General features: G+C 56.5%; 1 protein-coding gene across 1 annotated transcript in view; it reads left to right on the forward strand.

Annotated features, from left to right (window-relative positions):
• Positions 1–2692: 2692 nt before the first annotated feature.
• SLC30A7 (solute carrier family 30 member 7) overlaps positions 2693–15983 on the forward strand; it is a gene marked incomplete at its 3' end in the record, with an annotated part of 71395 nt that continues 58104 nt past the window's right edge. The window contains exon 1 of the mRNA XM_053696574.1: positions 2693–2866. Within this exon, the coding sequence (XP_053552549.1) occupies positions 2787–2866 (80 nt within the window). The remainder of the gene's footprint in view (positions 2867–15983) is intronic.

Here is a 15983-nt window from a genome sequence, read left to right on the forward strand (position 1 = left end):
TGTACTGGGAAATGCTGGGTTATATGATGCCCCCTGTACTGGGTAATGCTGGGTTATATGATGCCCCCTGTACTGGGTAAGGCTGGGTTATATGATGCCCCCTATACTGGGTAATGCTGGGTTATGATGCCCCCTGTGTTGTACTGGGTAATGCTGGGTTATATGATGCCCCCTGTACTGGGTAATGCTGGGTTATATGATGCCCCCTGTACTGGGTAATGCTGGGTTATGATGCCCCCTGTGTTGTACTGGGTAATGCTGGGTTATATGATGCCCCCTGTACTGGGTAATGCTGGGTTATATGATGCCCCCTGTACTGGGTAATGATGGGTTATATGATGCCCCCTGTACTGGGTAAGGCTGGGTTATATGATGCCCCCTGTACTGGGTAATGCTGGGTTATGATGCCCCCTGTGTTGTACTGGGTAATGCTGGGTTATATGATGCCCCCTGTACTGGGTAATGCTGGGTTATATGATGCCCCCTGTACTGGGTAATGCTGGGTTATGATGCCCCCTGTGTTGTACTGGGTAATGCTGGGTTATATGATGCCCCCTGTACTGGGTAATGCTGGGTTATATGATGCCCCCTGTACTGGGTAATGCTGGGTTATATGATGCCCCCTGTAGTACTGGGTAATGCTGGGTTATATGATGCCCCCTGTAATACTGGGTAATGCTGGGTTATATGATGCCCCCTGTAATACTGGGTAATGCTGGGTTATGATGCCCCCTGTTGTACTGGGTAATGCTGGGTTATGATGCCCCCTGTTGTACTGGGTAATGCTGGGATATGATGCCCCCTGTTGTACTGGGTAATGCTGGGTTATGATGCCCCCTGTTGTACTGGGTAATGCTGGGTTATGATGCCCCCTGTACTGGGTAAAGCTGGGTTATGATGCCCCCTGTTGTACTGGGTAATGCTGGGTTATGATGCCCCCTGTTGTACTGGGTAATGCTGGGTTATATGATGCCCCCTGTACTGGGTAATGCTGGGTTATGATGCCCCCTGTTGTACTGGGTAATGCTGGGTTATATGATGCCCCCTGTACTGGGTAATGCTGGGTTATATGATGCCCCCTGTTGTACTGGGTAATGCTGGGTTATGATGCCCCCTGTTGTACTGGGTAATGCTGGGTTATATGATGCCCCCTGTACTGGGTAATGCTGGGTTATATGATGCCCCCTGTACTGGGTAATGCTGGGTTATATGATGCCCCCTGTACTGGGTAATGCTGGGTTATATGATGCCCCTGTACTGGGTAATGCTGGGTTATATGATGCCCCCTGTACTGGGTAATGCTGGGATATATGATGCCCCCTGTACTGGGTAATGCTGGGATATATCATGCCCCCTGTACTGGGTAATGGTGGGTTATATGATGCCCCCTGTACTGGGTAATGCTGGGTTATATGATGCCCCCTGTACTGGGTAATGCTGGGTTATATGATGCCCCCTGTACTGGGTAATGCTGGGTTATATGATGCCCCCTGTACTGGGTAATGCTGGGTTATATGATGCCCCCTGTACTGGGTAATGCTGGGTTATATGATGCCCCCTGTACTGGGTAATGCTGGGTTATATGATGCCCCCTGTACTGGGTAATGGTGGGTTATATGATGCCCCCTGTACTAGGTAATGCTGGGTTATATGATGCCCCCTGTACTGGGTAATGGTGGGTTATATGATGCCCCCTGTACTAGGTAATGCTGGGTTATATGATGCCCCCTGTACTGGGTAATGGTGGGTTATATGATGCCCCCTGTACTGGGTAATGCTGGGTTATATGATGCCCCCTGTACTGGGTAATGCTGGGTTATATGATGCCCCCTGTACTGGGTAATGCTGGGTTATATGATGCCCCCTGTACTGGGTAATGCTGGGTTATATGATGCCCCCTGTACTGGGTAATGCTGGGTTATATGATGCCCCCTGTACTGGGTAATGCTGGGTTATATGATGCCCCCTGTACTGGGTAATGCTGGGTTATATGATGCCCCCTGTACTGGGTAATGCTGGGTTATATGATGCCCCCTGTACTGGGTAATGGTGGGTTATATGATGCCCCCTGTACTGGGTAATGGTGGGTTATATGATGCCCCCTGTACTGGGTAATGCTGGGTTATATGATGCCCCCTGTACTGGGTAATGCTGGGTTATATGATGCCCCCTGTACTGGGTAATGCTGGGTTATATGATGCCCCCTGTACTGGGTAATGCTGGGTTATATGATGCCCCCTGTACTGGGTAATGCTGGGTTATATGATGCCCCCTGTACTGGGTAATGGTGGGTTATATGATGCCCCCTGTACTGGGTAATGCTGGGTTATATGATGCCCCCTGTTGTACTGGGTAATGGTGGGTTATATGATGCCCCCTGTACTAGGTAATGCTGGGTTATATGATGCCCCCTGTACTGGGTAATGCTGGGTTATATGATGCCCCCTGTACTGGGTAATGGTGGGTTATATGATGCCCCCTGTACTAGGTAATGCTGGGTTATATGATGCCCCCTGTACTGGGTAATGCTGGGTTATATGATGCCCCCTGTGTTTGTTGTACTGGGTACTATGCTGCTGGGGTTGTACGTATTACGTCACTCGAGCGCGCCATGATTATTTTGGGCAATATCCGGCTCTGCCCGTCATGCGTTAGATCCAGTCAGCGCTCCGGTGCCGGGTGTGGGCGGGGTCGTGACGCGGCGCTCAGTGATTGGCTGCCGGCTGCCAGTGTGTCCCGGAAGCAGCTGGCGGAGCTAGGCACGGTGTGAGGAGGTAACCGGCAGGATGCTGCCGCTATCTATCAAAGACGATGAGTATAAACCGCCCAAGTTTAGCCTGGTGCAGAAAGTATCCGGCTGGGCCAGGTGAGGGGGTGACCCTACCCCGTGTATTTATTCTGCCCCTCTTACTGAGTGTGAGGTACCTGTGCCCCCTGTGTGTGACCCTCTTACTGAGTGTGAGGTACCTGTGCCCCCTGTGTGTGCCTCTTACTGAGTGTGAGGTACCTGTGCCCCCTGTGTGTGACCCTCTTACTGAGTGTGAGGTACCTGTGCCCCCTGTGTGTGACCCTCTTACTGAGCGTGAGGTACCTGTGCCCCCTGTGTGTGACCCTCTTACTGAGTGTGAGGTACCTGTGCCCCCTGTGTGTGACCCTCTTACTGAGCGTGAGGTATCTGTGCCCCCTGTGTGTGCCTCTTACTGAGCGTGAGGTATCTGTGCCCCCTGTGTGTGACCCTCTTACTGAGTGTGAGGTACCTGTGCCCCCTGTGTGTGACCCTCTTACTGAGCGTGAGGTACCTGTGCCCCCTGTGTGTGACCCTCTTACTGAGTGTGAGGTACCTGTGCCCCCTGTGTGTGCCTCTTACTGAGCGTGAGGTACCTGTGCCCCCTGTGTGTGACCCTCTTACTGAGTGTGAGGTACCTGTGCCCCCTGTGTGTGACCCTCTTACTGAGCGTGAGGTACCTGTGCCCCCTGTGTGTGACCCTCTTACTGAGTGTGAGGTACCTGTGCCCCCTGTGTGTGACCCTCTTACTGAGTGTGAGGTACCTGTGCCCCCTGTGTGTGCCTCTTACTGAGAGTGAGGTACCTGTGCCCCCTGTGTGTGACCCTCTTACTGAGTGTGAGGTACCTGTGCCCCCTGTGTGTGACCCTCTTACTGAGTGTGAGGTACCTGTGCCCCCTGTGTGTGACCCTCTTACTGAGCGTGAGGTACCTGTGCCCCCTGTGTGTGACCCTCTTACTGAGTGTGAGGTACCTGTGCCCCCTGTGTGTGACCCTCTTACTGAGTGTGAGGTACCTGTGCCCCCTGTGTGTGACCCTCTTACTGAGCGTGAGGTACCTGTGCCCCCTGTGTGTGCCTCTTACTGAGTGTGAGGTACCTGTGCCCCCTGTGTGTGACCCTCTTACTGAGTGTGAGGTACCTGTGCCCCCTGTGTGTGACCCTCTTACTGAGTGTGAGGTACCTGTGCCCCCTGTGTGTGACCCTCTTACTGAGTGTGAGGTACCTGTGCCCCCTGTGTGTGACCCTCTTACTGAGTGTGAGGTACCTGTGCCCCCTGTGTGTGCCTCTTACTGAGCGTGAGGTACCTGTGCCCCCTGTGTGTGACCCTCTTACTGAGTGTGAGGTACCTGTGCCCCCTGTGTGTGACCCTCTTACTGAGTGTGAGGTACCTGTGCCCCCTGTGTGTGCCTCTTACTGAGTGTGAGGTACCTGTGCCCCCTGTGTGTGACCCTCTTACTGAGAGGGAGGTACCTGTGCCCCCTGTGTGTGCCTCTTACTGAGTGTGAGGTACCTGTGCCCCCTGTGTGTGACCCTCTTACTGAGTGTGAGGTACCTGTGCCCCCTGTGTGTGACCCTCTTACTGAGCGTCAGGTACCTGTGCCCCCTGTGTGTGCCTCTTACTGAGCGTCAGGTACCTGTGCCCCCTGTGTGTGACCCTCTTACTGAGTGTGAGGTACCTGTGCCCCCTGTGTGTGACCCTCTTACTGAGTGTGAGGTACCTGTGCCCCCTGTGTGTGCCTCTTACTGAGTGTGAGGTATCTGTGCCCCCTGTGTATGACCCTCTTACTGAGCGTGAGGTACCTGTGCCCCCTGTGTGTGACCCTCTTACTGAGTGTGAGGTACCTGTGCCCCCTGTGTGTGACCCTCTTACTGAGTGTGAGGTACCTGTGCCCCCTGTGTGTGACCCTCTTACTGAGTGTGAGGTACCTGTGCCCCCTGTGTGTGACCCTCTTACTGAGTGTGAGGTACCTGTGCCCCCTGTGTGTGCCTCTTACTGAGTGTGAGGTACCTGTGCCCCCTGTGTGTGCCTCTTACTGAGAGTGAGGTACCTGTGCCCCCTGTGTGTGACCCTCTTACTGAGTGTGAGGTACCTGTGCCCCCTGTGTGTGCCTCTTACTGAGTGTGAGGTACCTGTGCCCCCTGTGTGTGCCTCTTACTGAGTGTGAGGTACCTGTGCCCCCTGTGTGTGACCCTCTTACTGAATGTGAGGTACCTGTGCCCCCTGTGTGTGCCTCTTACTGAGAGTGAGGTACCTGTGCCCCCTGTGTGTGCCTCTTACTGAGTGTGAGGTACCTGTGCCCCCTGTGTGTGCCTCTTACTGAGAGTGAGGTACCTGTGCCCCCTGTGTGTGACCCTCTTACTGAGTGTGAGGTACCTGTGCCCCCTGTGTGTGCCTCTTACTGAGAGTGAGGTACCTGTGCCCCCTGTGTGTGACCCTCTTACTGAGCGTGAGGTACCTGTGCCCCCTGTGTGTGACCCTCTTACTGAGAGTGAGGTACCTGTGCCCCCTGTGTGTGACCCTCTTACTGAGTGTGAGGTACCTGTGCCCCCTGTGTGTGCCTCTTACTGAGAGTGAGGTACCTGTGCCCCCTGTGTGTGACCCTCTTACTGAGCGTGAGGTACCTGTGCCCCCTGTGTGTGACCCTCTTACTGAGTGTGAGGTACCTGTGCCCCCTGTGTGTGACCCTCTTACTGAGTGTGAGGTACCTGTGCCCCCTGTGTGTGACCCTCTTACTGAGTGTGAGGTACCTGTGCCCCCTGTGTGTGCCTCTTACTGAGTGTGAGGTACCTGTGCCCCCTGTGTGTGCCTCTTACTGAGAGTGAGGTACCTGTGCCCCCTGTGTGTGACCCTCTTACTGAGTGTGAGGTACCTGTGCCCCCTGTGTGTGCCTCTTACTGAGTGTGAGGTACCTGTGCCCCCTGTGTGTGCCTCTTACTGAGAGTGAGGTACCTGTGCCCCCTGTGTGTGCCTCTTACTGAGAGTGAGGTACCTGTGCCCCCTGTGTGTGCCTCTTACTGAGTGTGAGGTACCTGTGCCCCCTGTGTGTGACCCTCTTACTGAGTGTGAGGTACCTGTGCCCCCTGTGTGTGCCTCTTACTGAGAGTGAGGTACCTGTGCCCCCTGTGTGTGCCTCTTACTGAGAGTGAGGTACCTGTGCCCCCTGTGTGTGACCCTCTTACTGAGCGTGAGGTACCTGTGCCCCCTGTGTGTGACCCTCTTACTGAGTGTGAGGTACCTGTGCCCCCTGTGTGTGACCCTCTTACTGAGCGTGAGGTACCTGTGCCCCCTGTGTGTGACCCTCTTACTGAGTGTGAGGTACCTGTGCCCCCTGTGTGTGCCTCTTACTGAGTGTGAGGTACCTGTGCCCCCTGTGTGTGACCCTCTTACTGAGCGTGAGGTACCTGTGCCCCCTGTGTGTGACCCTCTTACTGAGCGTGAGGTACCTGTGCCCCCTGTGTGTGACCCTCTTACTGAGTGTGAGGTACCTGTGCCCCCTGTGTGTGCCTCTTACTGAGTGTGAGGTACCTGTGCCCCCTGTGTGTGACCCTCTTACTGAGTGTGAGGTACCTGTGCCCCCTGTGTGTGACCCTCTTACTGAGAGTGAGGTACCTGTGCCCCCTGTGTGTGACCCTCTTACTGAGTGTGAGGTACCTGTGCCCCCTGTGTGTGACCCTCTTACTGAGTGTGAGGTACCTGTGCCCCCTGTGTGTGCCTCTTACTGAGTGTGAGGTACCTGTGCCCCCTGTGTGTGACCCTCTTACTGAGTGTGAGGTACCTGTGCCCCCTGTGTGTGACCCTCTTACTGAGTGTGAGGTACCTGTGCCCCCTGTGTGTGACCCTCTTACTGAGCGTGAGGTACCTGTGCCCCCTGTGTGTGCCTCTTACTGAGTGTGAGGTACCTGTGCCCCCTGTGTGTGACCCACTTACTGAGTGTGAGGTACCTGTGCCCCCGTTGTGTGACCCTCTTACTGAGTGTGAGGTACCTGTGCCCCCTGTGTGTGCCTCTTACTGAGTGTGAGGTACCTGTGCCCCCTGTGTGTGACCCTCTTACTGAGTGTGAGGTACCTGTGCCCCCTGTGTGTGCCTCTTACTGAGAGTGAGGTACCTGTGCCCCCTGTGTGTGACCCTCTTACTGAGAGTGAGGTACCTGTGCCCCCTGTGTGTGACCCTCTTACTGAGTGTGAGGTACCTGTGCCCCCTGTGTGTGACCCTCTTACTGAGTGTGAGGTACCTGTGCCCCCTGTGTGTGACCCTCTTACTGAGTGTGAGGTACCTGTGCCCCCTGTGTGTGACCCTCTTACTGAGCGTGAGGTACCTGTGCCCCCTGTGTGTGACCTTCTTACTGAGCGTGAGGTACCTGTGCCCCCTGTGTGTGCCCCTCTTACTGAGCGTGAGGTACCTGTGCCCCCTGTGTGTGACCCTCTTACTGAGCGTGAGGTACCTGTGCCCCCTGTGTGTGACCCTCTTACTGAGTGTGAGGTACCTGTGCCCACTGTGTGTGACCCTCTTACTGAGTGTGAGGTACCTGTGCCCCCTGTGTGTGACCCTCTTACTGAGCGTGAGGTACCTGTGCCCCCTTTGTGTGACCCTCTTACTGAATGTGAGGTACCTGTGCCCCCTGTGTGTGACCCTCTTACTGAGCGTGAGGTACCTGTGCCCCCTGTGTGTGCCTCTTACTGAGTGTGAGGTACCTGTGCCCCCTGTGTGTGACCCTCTTACTGAGCGTGAGGTACCTGTGCCCCCTGTGTGTGACCCTCTTACTGAGAGTGAGGTACCTGTGCCCCCTGTGTGTGACCCTCTTACTGAGTGTGAGGTACCTGTGCCCCCTGTGTGTGACCCTCTTACTGAGCGTGAGGTACCTGTGCCCCCTGTGTGTGACCCTCTTACTGAGCGTGAGGTACCTGTGCCCCCTGTGTGTGACCCTCTTACTGAGCGTGAGGTACCTGTGCCCACTGTGTGTGACCCTCTTACTGAGTGTGAGGTACCTGTGCCCCCTGTGTGTGACCCTCTTACTGAGCGTGAGGTACCTGTGCCCCCTTTGTGTGACCCTCTTACTGAATGTGAGGTACCTGTGCCCCCTGTGTGTGACCCTCTTACTGAGCGTGAGGTACCTGTGCCCCCTGTGTGTGCCTCTTACTGAGTGTGAGGTACCTGTGCCCCCTGTGTGTGACCCTCTTACTGAGCGTGAGGTACCTGTGCCCCCTGTGTGTGACCCTCTTACTGAGCGTGAGGTACCTGTGCCCCCTGTGTGTGACCCTCTTACTGAGTGTGAGGTACCTGTGCCCCCTGTGTGTGACCCTCTTACTGAGAGTGAGGTACCTGTGCCCCCTGTGTGTGACCCTCTTACTGAGAGTGAGGTACCTGTGCCCCCTGTGTGTGACCCTCTTACTGAGTGTGAGGTACCTGTGCCCCCTGTGTGTGACCCTCTTACTGAGAGTGAGGTACCTGTGCCCCCTGTGTGTGACCCTCTTACTGAGTGTGAGGTACCTGTGCCCCCTGTGTGCGCCTCTTACTGAGTGTGAGGTACCTGTGCCCCCTGTGTGTGACCCTCTTACTGAGTGTGAGGTACCTGTGCCCCCTGTGTGTGACCCTCTTACTGAGTGTGAGGTACCTGTGCCCCTCTTACTGAGTGTGAGGTACCTGTGCCCCCTGTGTGTGACCCTCTTACTGAGCGTGAGGTACCTGTGCCCCCTGTGTGACCCTCTTACTGAGTGTGAGGTACCTGTGCCCCCTGTGTGTGACCCTCTTACTGAGCGTGAGGTACCTGTGCCCCCTTTGTGTGACCCTCTTACTGAATGTGAGGTACCTGTGCCCCCTGTGTGTGACCCTCTTACTGAGTGTGAGGTACCTGTGCCCCCTGTGTGTGACCCTCTTACTGAGCGTGAGGTACCTGTGCCCCCTGTGTGTGACCCTCTTACTGAGTGTGAGGTACCTGTGCCCCCTGTGTGTGACCCTCTTACTGAGTGTGAGGTACCTGTGCCCCCTGTGTGTGACCCTCTTACTGAGTGTGAGGTACCTGTGCCCCCTGTGTGTGACCCTCTTACTGAGTGTGAGGTACCTGTGCCCCCTGTGTGTGACCCTCTTACTGAGTGTGAGGTACCTGTGCCCCCTGTGTGTGACCCTCTTACTGAATGTGAGGTACCTGTGCCCCCTGTGTGTGACCCTCTTACTGAGTGTGAGGTACCTGTGCCCCCTGTGTGTGCCTCTTACTGAGCGTGAGGTACCTGTGCCCCCTGTGTGACCCTCTTACTGAGTGTGAGGTACCTGTGCCCCCTGTGTGTGCCTCTTACTGAGCGTGAGGTACCTGTGCCCCCTGTGTGTGACCCTCTTACTGAGCGTGAGGTACCTGTGCCCCCTGTGTGTGACCCTCTTACTGAGCGTGAGGTACCTGTGCCCCCTGTGTGTGACCCTCTTACTGAGCGTGAGGTACCTGTGCCCCCTGTGTGTGACCTTCTTACTGAGCGTGAGGTACCTGTGCCCCCTGTGTGTGACCCTCTTACTGAGCGTGAGGTACCTGTGCCCCCTGTGTGTGACCCTCTTACTGAGTGTGAGGTACCTGTGCCCCCTGTGTGTGACCCTCTTACTGAGCGTGAGGTACCTGTGCCCCCTGTGTGTGACCCTCTTACTGAGCGTGAGGTACCTGTGCCCCCTGTGTGTGACCTTCTTACTGAGCGTGAGGTACCTGTGCCCCCTGTGTGTGACCCTCTTACTGAGCGTGAGGTACCTGTGCCCCCTGTGTGTGACCCTCTTACTGAGCGTGAGGTACCTGTGACCCTCTTACTGAGCGTGAGGTACCTGTGACCCTCTTACTGAGCGTGAGGTACCTGTGCCCCCTGTGTGAGACCCTCTTACTGAGTGTGAGGTACCTGTGCCCCCTGTGTGTGACTCTCTTACTGAGTGTGAGGTACCTGTGCCCCCTGTGTGTGACCCTCTTACTGAGTGTGAGGTACCTGTGCCCCCTGTGTGTGCCTCTTACTGAGTGTGAGGTACCTGTGCCCCCTGTGTGTGCCTCTTACTGAGAGTGAGGTACCTGTGCCCCCTGTGTGTGACCCTCTTACTGAGTGTGAGGTACCTGTGCCCCCTGTGTGTGCCTCTTACTGAGTGTGAGGTACCTGTGCCCCCTGTGTGTGCCTCTTACTGAGTGTGAGGTACCTGTGCCCCCTGTGTGTGACCCTCTTACTGAATGTGAGGTACCTGTGCCCCCTGTGTGTGCCTCTTACTGAGAGTGAGGTACCTGTGCCCCCTGTGTGTGCCTCTTACTGAGTGTGAGGTACCTGTGCCCCCTGTGTGTGCCTCTTACTGAGAGTGAGGTACCTGTGCCCCCTGTGTGTGACCCTCTTACTGAGTGTGAGGTACCTGTGCCCCCTGTGTGTGCCTCTTACTGAGAGTGAGGTACCTGTGCCCCCTGTGTGTGCCTCTTACTGAGAGTGAGGTACCTGTGCCCCCTGTGTGTGACCCTCTTACTGAGCGTGAGGTACCTGTGCCCCCTGTGTGTGACCCTCTTACTGAGTGTGAGGTACCTGTGCCCCCTGTGTGTGACCCTCTTACTGAGTGTGAGGTACCTGTGCCCCCTGTGTGTGACCCTCTTACTGAGTGTGAGGTACCTGTGCCCCCTGTGTGTGACCCTCTTACTGAGTGTGAGGTACCTGTGCCCCCTGTGTGTGCCTCTTACTGAGTGTGAGGTACCTGTGCCCCCTGTGTGTGCCTCTTACTGAGAGTGAGGTACCTGTGCCCCCTGTGTGTGACCCTCTTACTGAGTGTGAGGTACCTGTGCCCCCTGTGTGTGCCTCTTACTGAGTGTGAGGTACCTGTGCCCCCTGTGTGTGCCTCTTACTGAGAGTGAGGTACCTGTGCCCCCTGTGTGTGCCTCTTACTGAGAGTGAGGTACCTGTGCCCCCTGTGTGTGCCTCTTACTGAGTGTGAGGTACCTGTGCCCCCTGTGTGTGACCCTCTTACTGAGTGTGAGGTACCTGTGCCCCCTGTGTGTGACCCTCTTACTGAGAGTGAGGTACCTGTGCCCCCTGTGTGTGCCTCTTACTGAGAGTGAGGTACCTGTGCCCCCTGTGTGTGACCCTCTTACTGAGCGTGAGGTACCTGTGCCCCCTGTGTGTGACCCTCTTACTGAGTGTGAGGTACCTGTGCCCCCTGTGTGTGACCCTCTTACTGAGCGTGAGGTACCTGTGCCCCCTGTGTGTGACCCTCTTACTGAGTGTGAGGTACCTGTGCCCCCTGTGTGTGCCTCTTACTGAGTGTGAGGTACCTGTGCCCCCTGTGTGTGACCCTCTTACTGAGTGTGAGGTACCTGTGCCCCCTGTGTGTGACCCTCTTACTGAGCGTGAGGTACCTGTGCCCCCTGTGTGTGACCCTCTTACTGAGAGTGAGGTACCTGTGCCCCCTGTGTGTGCCTCTTACTGAGTGTGAGGTACCTGTGCCCCCTGTGTGTGACCCTCTTACTGAGTGTGAGGTACCTGTGCCCCCTGTGTGTGACCCTCTTACTGAGTGTGAGGTACCTGTGCCCCCTGTGTGTGACCCTCTTACTGAGTGTGAGGTACCTGTGCCCCCTGTGTGTGACCCTCTTACTGAGTGTGAGGTACCTGTGCCCCCTGTGTGACCCTCTTACTGAGTGTGAGGTACCTGTGCCCCCTGTGTGTGACCCTCTTACTGAGTGTGAGGTACCTGTGCCCCCTGTGTGTGACCCTCTTACTGAGTGTGAGGTACCTGTGCCCCCTGTGTGTGACCCTCTTACTGAGCGTGAGGTACCTGTGCCCCCTGTGTGTGCCTCTTACTGAGTGTGAGGTACCTGTGCCCCCTGTGTGTGACCCTCTTACTGAGTGTGAGGTACCTGTGCCCCCTGTGTGTGACCCTCTTACTGAGTGTGAGGTACCTGTGCCCCCTGTGTGTGCCTCTTACTGAGTGTGAGGTACCTGTGCCCCCTGTGTGTGACCCTCTTACTGAGTGTGAGGTACCTGTGCCCCCTGTGTGTGCCTCTTACTGAGAGTGAGGTACCTGTGCCCCCTGTGTGTGACCCTCTTACTGAGAGTGAGGTACCTGTGCCCCCTGTGTGTGACCCTCTTACTGAGTGTGAGGTACCTGTGCCCCCTGTGTGTGACCCTCTTACTGAGTGTGAGGTACCTGTGCCCCCTGTGTGTGACCCTCTTACTGAGTGTGAGGTACCTGTGCCCCCTGTGTGTGACCCTCTTACTGAGCGTGAGGTACCTGTGCCCCCTGTGTGTGACCCTCTTACTGAGCGTGAGGTACCTGTGCCCCCTGTGTGTGACCCTCTTACTGAGTGTGAGGTACCTGTGCCCCCTGTGTGTGACCCTCTTACTGAGCGTGAGGTACCTGTGCCCCCTGTGTGTGACCCTCTTACTGAGCGTGAGGTACCTGTGCCCACTGTGTGTGACCCTCTTACTGAGTGTGAGGTACCTGTGCCCCCTGTGTGTGACCCTCTTACTGAGCGTGAGGTACCTGTGCCCCCTTTGTGTGACCCTCTTACTGAATGTGAGGTACCTGTGCCCCCTGTGTGTGACCCTCTTACTGAGCGTGAGGTACCTGTGCCCCCTGTGTGTGACCCTCTTACTGAGAGTGAGGTACCTGTGCCCCCTGTGTGTGACCCTCTTACTGAGTGTGAGGTACCTGTGCCCCCTGTGTGTGACCCTCTTACTGAGCGTGAGGTACCTGTGCCCCCTGTGTGTGACCCTCTTACTGAGCGTGAGGTACCTGTGCCCCCTGTGTGTGACCCTCTTACTGAGCGTGAGGTACCTGTGCCCCCTGTGTGTGACCCTCTTACTGAGCGTGAGGTACCTGTGCCCCCTGTGTGTGACCCTCTTACTGAGCGTGAGGTACCTGTGCCCACTGTGTGTGACCCTCTTACTGAGTGTGAGGTACCTGTGCCCCCTGTGTGTGACCCTCTTACTGAGCGTGAGGTACCTGTGCCCCCTTTGTGTGACCCTCTTACTGAATGTGAGGTACCTGTGCCCCCTGTGTGTGACCCTCTTACTGAGCGTGAGGTACCTGTGCCCCCTGTGTGTGCCTCTTACTGAGTGTGAGGTACCTGTGCCCCCTGTGTGTGACCCTCTTACTGAGCGTGAGGTACCTGTGCCCCCTGTGTGTGACCCTCTTACTGAGAGTGAGGTACCTGTGCCCCCTGTGTGTGACCCTCTTACTGAGTGTGAGGTACCTGTGCCCCCTGTGTGTGACCCTCTTACTGAGAGTGAGGTACCTGTGCCCCCTGTGTGTGACCCTCTTACTGAGAGTGAGGTACCTGTGCCCCCTGTGTGTGACCCTCTTACTGAGAGTGAGGTACCTGTGCCCCCTGTGTGTGACCCTCTTACTGAGTGTGAGGTACCTGTGCCCCCTGTGTGTGACCCTCTTACTGAGAGTGAGGTACCTGTGCCCCCTGTGTGTGACCCTCTTACTGAGTGTGAGGTACCTGTGCCCCCTGTGTGCGCCTCTTACTGAGTGTGAGGTACCTGTGCCCCCTGTGTGTGACCCTCTTACTGAGTGTGAGGTACCTGTGCCCCCTGTGTGTGACCCTCTTACTGAGTGTGAGGTACCTGTGCCCCTCTTACTGAGTGTGAGGTACCTGTGCCCCCTGTGTGTGACCCTCTTACTGAGCGTGAGGTACCTGTGCCCCCTGTGTGACCCTCTTACTGAGCGTGAGGTACCTGTGCCCCCTGTGTGTGACCCTCTTACTGAGCGTGAGGTACCTGTGCCCCCTTTGTGTGACCCTCTTACTGAGTGTGAGGTACCTGTGCTCCCTGTGTGTGACCCTCTTACTGAGTGTGAGGTACCTGTGCCCCCTGTGTGTGACCCTCTTACTGAGCGTGAGGTACCTGTGCCCCCTGTGTGTGACCCTCTTACTGAGTGTGAGGTACCTGTGCCCCCTGTGTGTGACCCTCTTACTGAGTGTGAGGTACCTGTGCCCCCTGTGTGTGACCCTCTTACTGAGTGTGAGGTACCTGTGCCCCCTGTGTGTGACCCTCTTACTGAGTGTGAGGTACCTGTGCCCCCTGTGTGTGACCCTCTTACTGAGTGTGAGGTACCTGTGCCCCCTGTGTGTGACCCTCTTACTGAATGTGAGGTACCTGTGCCCCCTGTGTGTGACCCTCTTACTGAGTGTGAGGTACCTGTGCCCCCTGTGTGTGCCTCTTACTGAGCGTGAGGTACCTGTGCCCCCTGTGTGACCCTCTTACTGAGTGTGAGGTACCTGTGCCCCCTGTGTGTGCCTCTTACTGAGCGTGAGGTACCTGTGCCCCCTGTGTGTGACCCTCTTACTGAGCGTGAGGTACCTGTGCCCCCTGTGTGTGACCCTCTTACTGAGCGTGAGGTACCTGTGCCCCCTGTGTGTGACCCTCTTACTGAGCGTGAGGTACCTGTGCCCCCTGTGTGTGACCTTCTTACTGAGCGTGAGGTACCTGTGCCCCCTGTGTGTGACCCTCTTACTGAGCGTGAGGTACCTGTGCCCCCTGTGTGTGACCCTCTTACTGAGTGTGAGGTACCTGTGCCCCCTGTGTGTGACCCTCTTACTGAGCGTGAGGTACCTGTGCCCCCTGTGTGTGACCCTCTTACTGAGCGTGAGGTACCTGTGCCCCCTGTGTGTGACCTTCTTACTGAGCGTGAGGTACCTGTGCCCCCTGTGTGTGACCCTCTTACTGAGCGTGAGGTACCTGTGCCCCCTGTGTGTGACCCTCTTACTGAGCGTGAGGTACCTGTGACCCTCTTACTGAGCGTGAGGTACCTGTGACCCTCTTACTGAGCGTGAGGTACCTGTGCCCCCTGTGTGAGACCCTCTTACTGAGTGTGAGGTACCTGTGCCCCCTGTGTGTGACTCTCTTACTGAGTGTGAGGTACCTGTGCCCCCTGTGTGTGACTCTCTTACTGAGTGTGAGGTACCTGTGCCCCCTGTGTGTGACCCTCTTACTGAGTGTGAGGTACCTGTGCCCCCTGTGTGTGACCCTCTTACTGAGAGGGTGGTACCTGTGCCCCCTGTGTGTGACCCTCTTACTGAGTGTGAGGTACCTGTGCCCCCTGTGTGTGACCCTCTTACTGAGCGTGAGGTACCTGTGCCCCCTGTGTGTGACCCTCTTACTGAGTGTGAGGTACCTGTGCCCCCTGTGTGACCCTCTTACTGAGCGTGAGGTATCTGTGCCCCCTGTGTGTGACCCTCTTACTGAGTGTGAGGTACCTGTGCCCCCTGTGTGTGACCCTCTTACTGAGTGTGAGGTACCTGTGCCCCCTGTGTGTGACCCTCTTACTGAGTGTGAGGGTACCTGTGCCCCCTGTGTGTGCCTCTTACTGAGTGTGAGGTACCTGTGCCCCCTGTGTGTGCCTCTTACTGAGCGTGAGGTACCTGTGCCCCCTGTGTGTGACCCTCTTACTGAGCGTGAGGTACCTGTGCCCCCTGTGTGTGACCCTCTTACTGAGCGTGAGGTACCTGTGCCCCCTGTGTGTGACCCTCTTACTGAGTGTGAGGTACCTGTTCCTCCTGTGTGTGACCCTCTTACTGAGTGTGAGGTACCTGTGCCCCCTGTGTGTGACCCTCTTACTGAGAGGGAGGTACCTGTGCCCCCTGTGTGTGCCTCTTACTGAGAGGGAGGTACCTGTGCCCCCTGTGTGTGACCCTCTTACTGAGCGTGAGGTACCTGTGCCCCCTGTGTGTGACCCTCTTACTGAGTGTGAGGTACCTGTGCCCCCTGTCTGTGACCCTCTTACTGAGCGTGAGGTTCCTGCGCCCCCTGTGTGTGACCCTCTTACTGAGCGTGAGGTACCTGTGCCCCCTGTGTGTGACCCTCTTACTGAGTGTGAGGTACCTCTGCCCCCTGTGTGTGACCCCTCTTACTGAGCGTGAGGTACCTCTGCCCCCTGTGTGTGACCCTCTTACTGAGCGTGAGGTGCCTGTGCCCCCTGTGTGTGACCCTCTTACTGAGAGGGAGGTACCTGTGCCCCCTGTGTGTGACCCTCTTACTGAGCGTGAGGTACCTGTGCCCCCTGTGTGTGACCCTCTTACTGAGTGTGAGGTACCTGTGCCCCCTGTGTGTGACCCTCTTACTGAGTGTGAGGTACCTGTGCCCCCTGTGTGTGACCCTCTTACTGAGAGTGAGGTACCTGTGCCCCCTGTGTGTGACCCTCTTACTGAGCGTGAGGTACCTGTGACCCTCTTACTGAGTGTGAGGTACCTGTGCCCCCTGTGTGTGA

The sequence above is a fragment of the Bombina bombina genome, unplaced genomic scaffold (genome assembly GCF_027579735.1).
Source record: "Bombina bombina isolate aBomBom1 unplaced genomic scaffold, aBomBom1.pri scaffold_541, whole genome shotgun sequence".
NCBI lineage: Eukaryota > Metazoa > Chordata > Amphibia > Anura > Bombinatoridae > Bombina > Bombina bombina.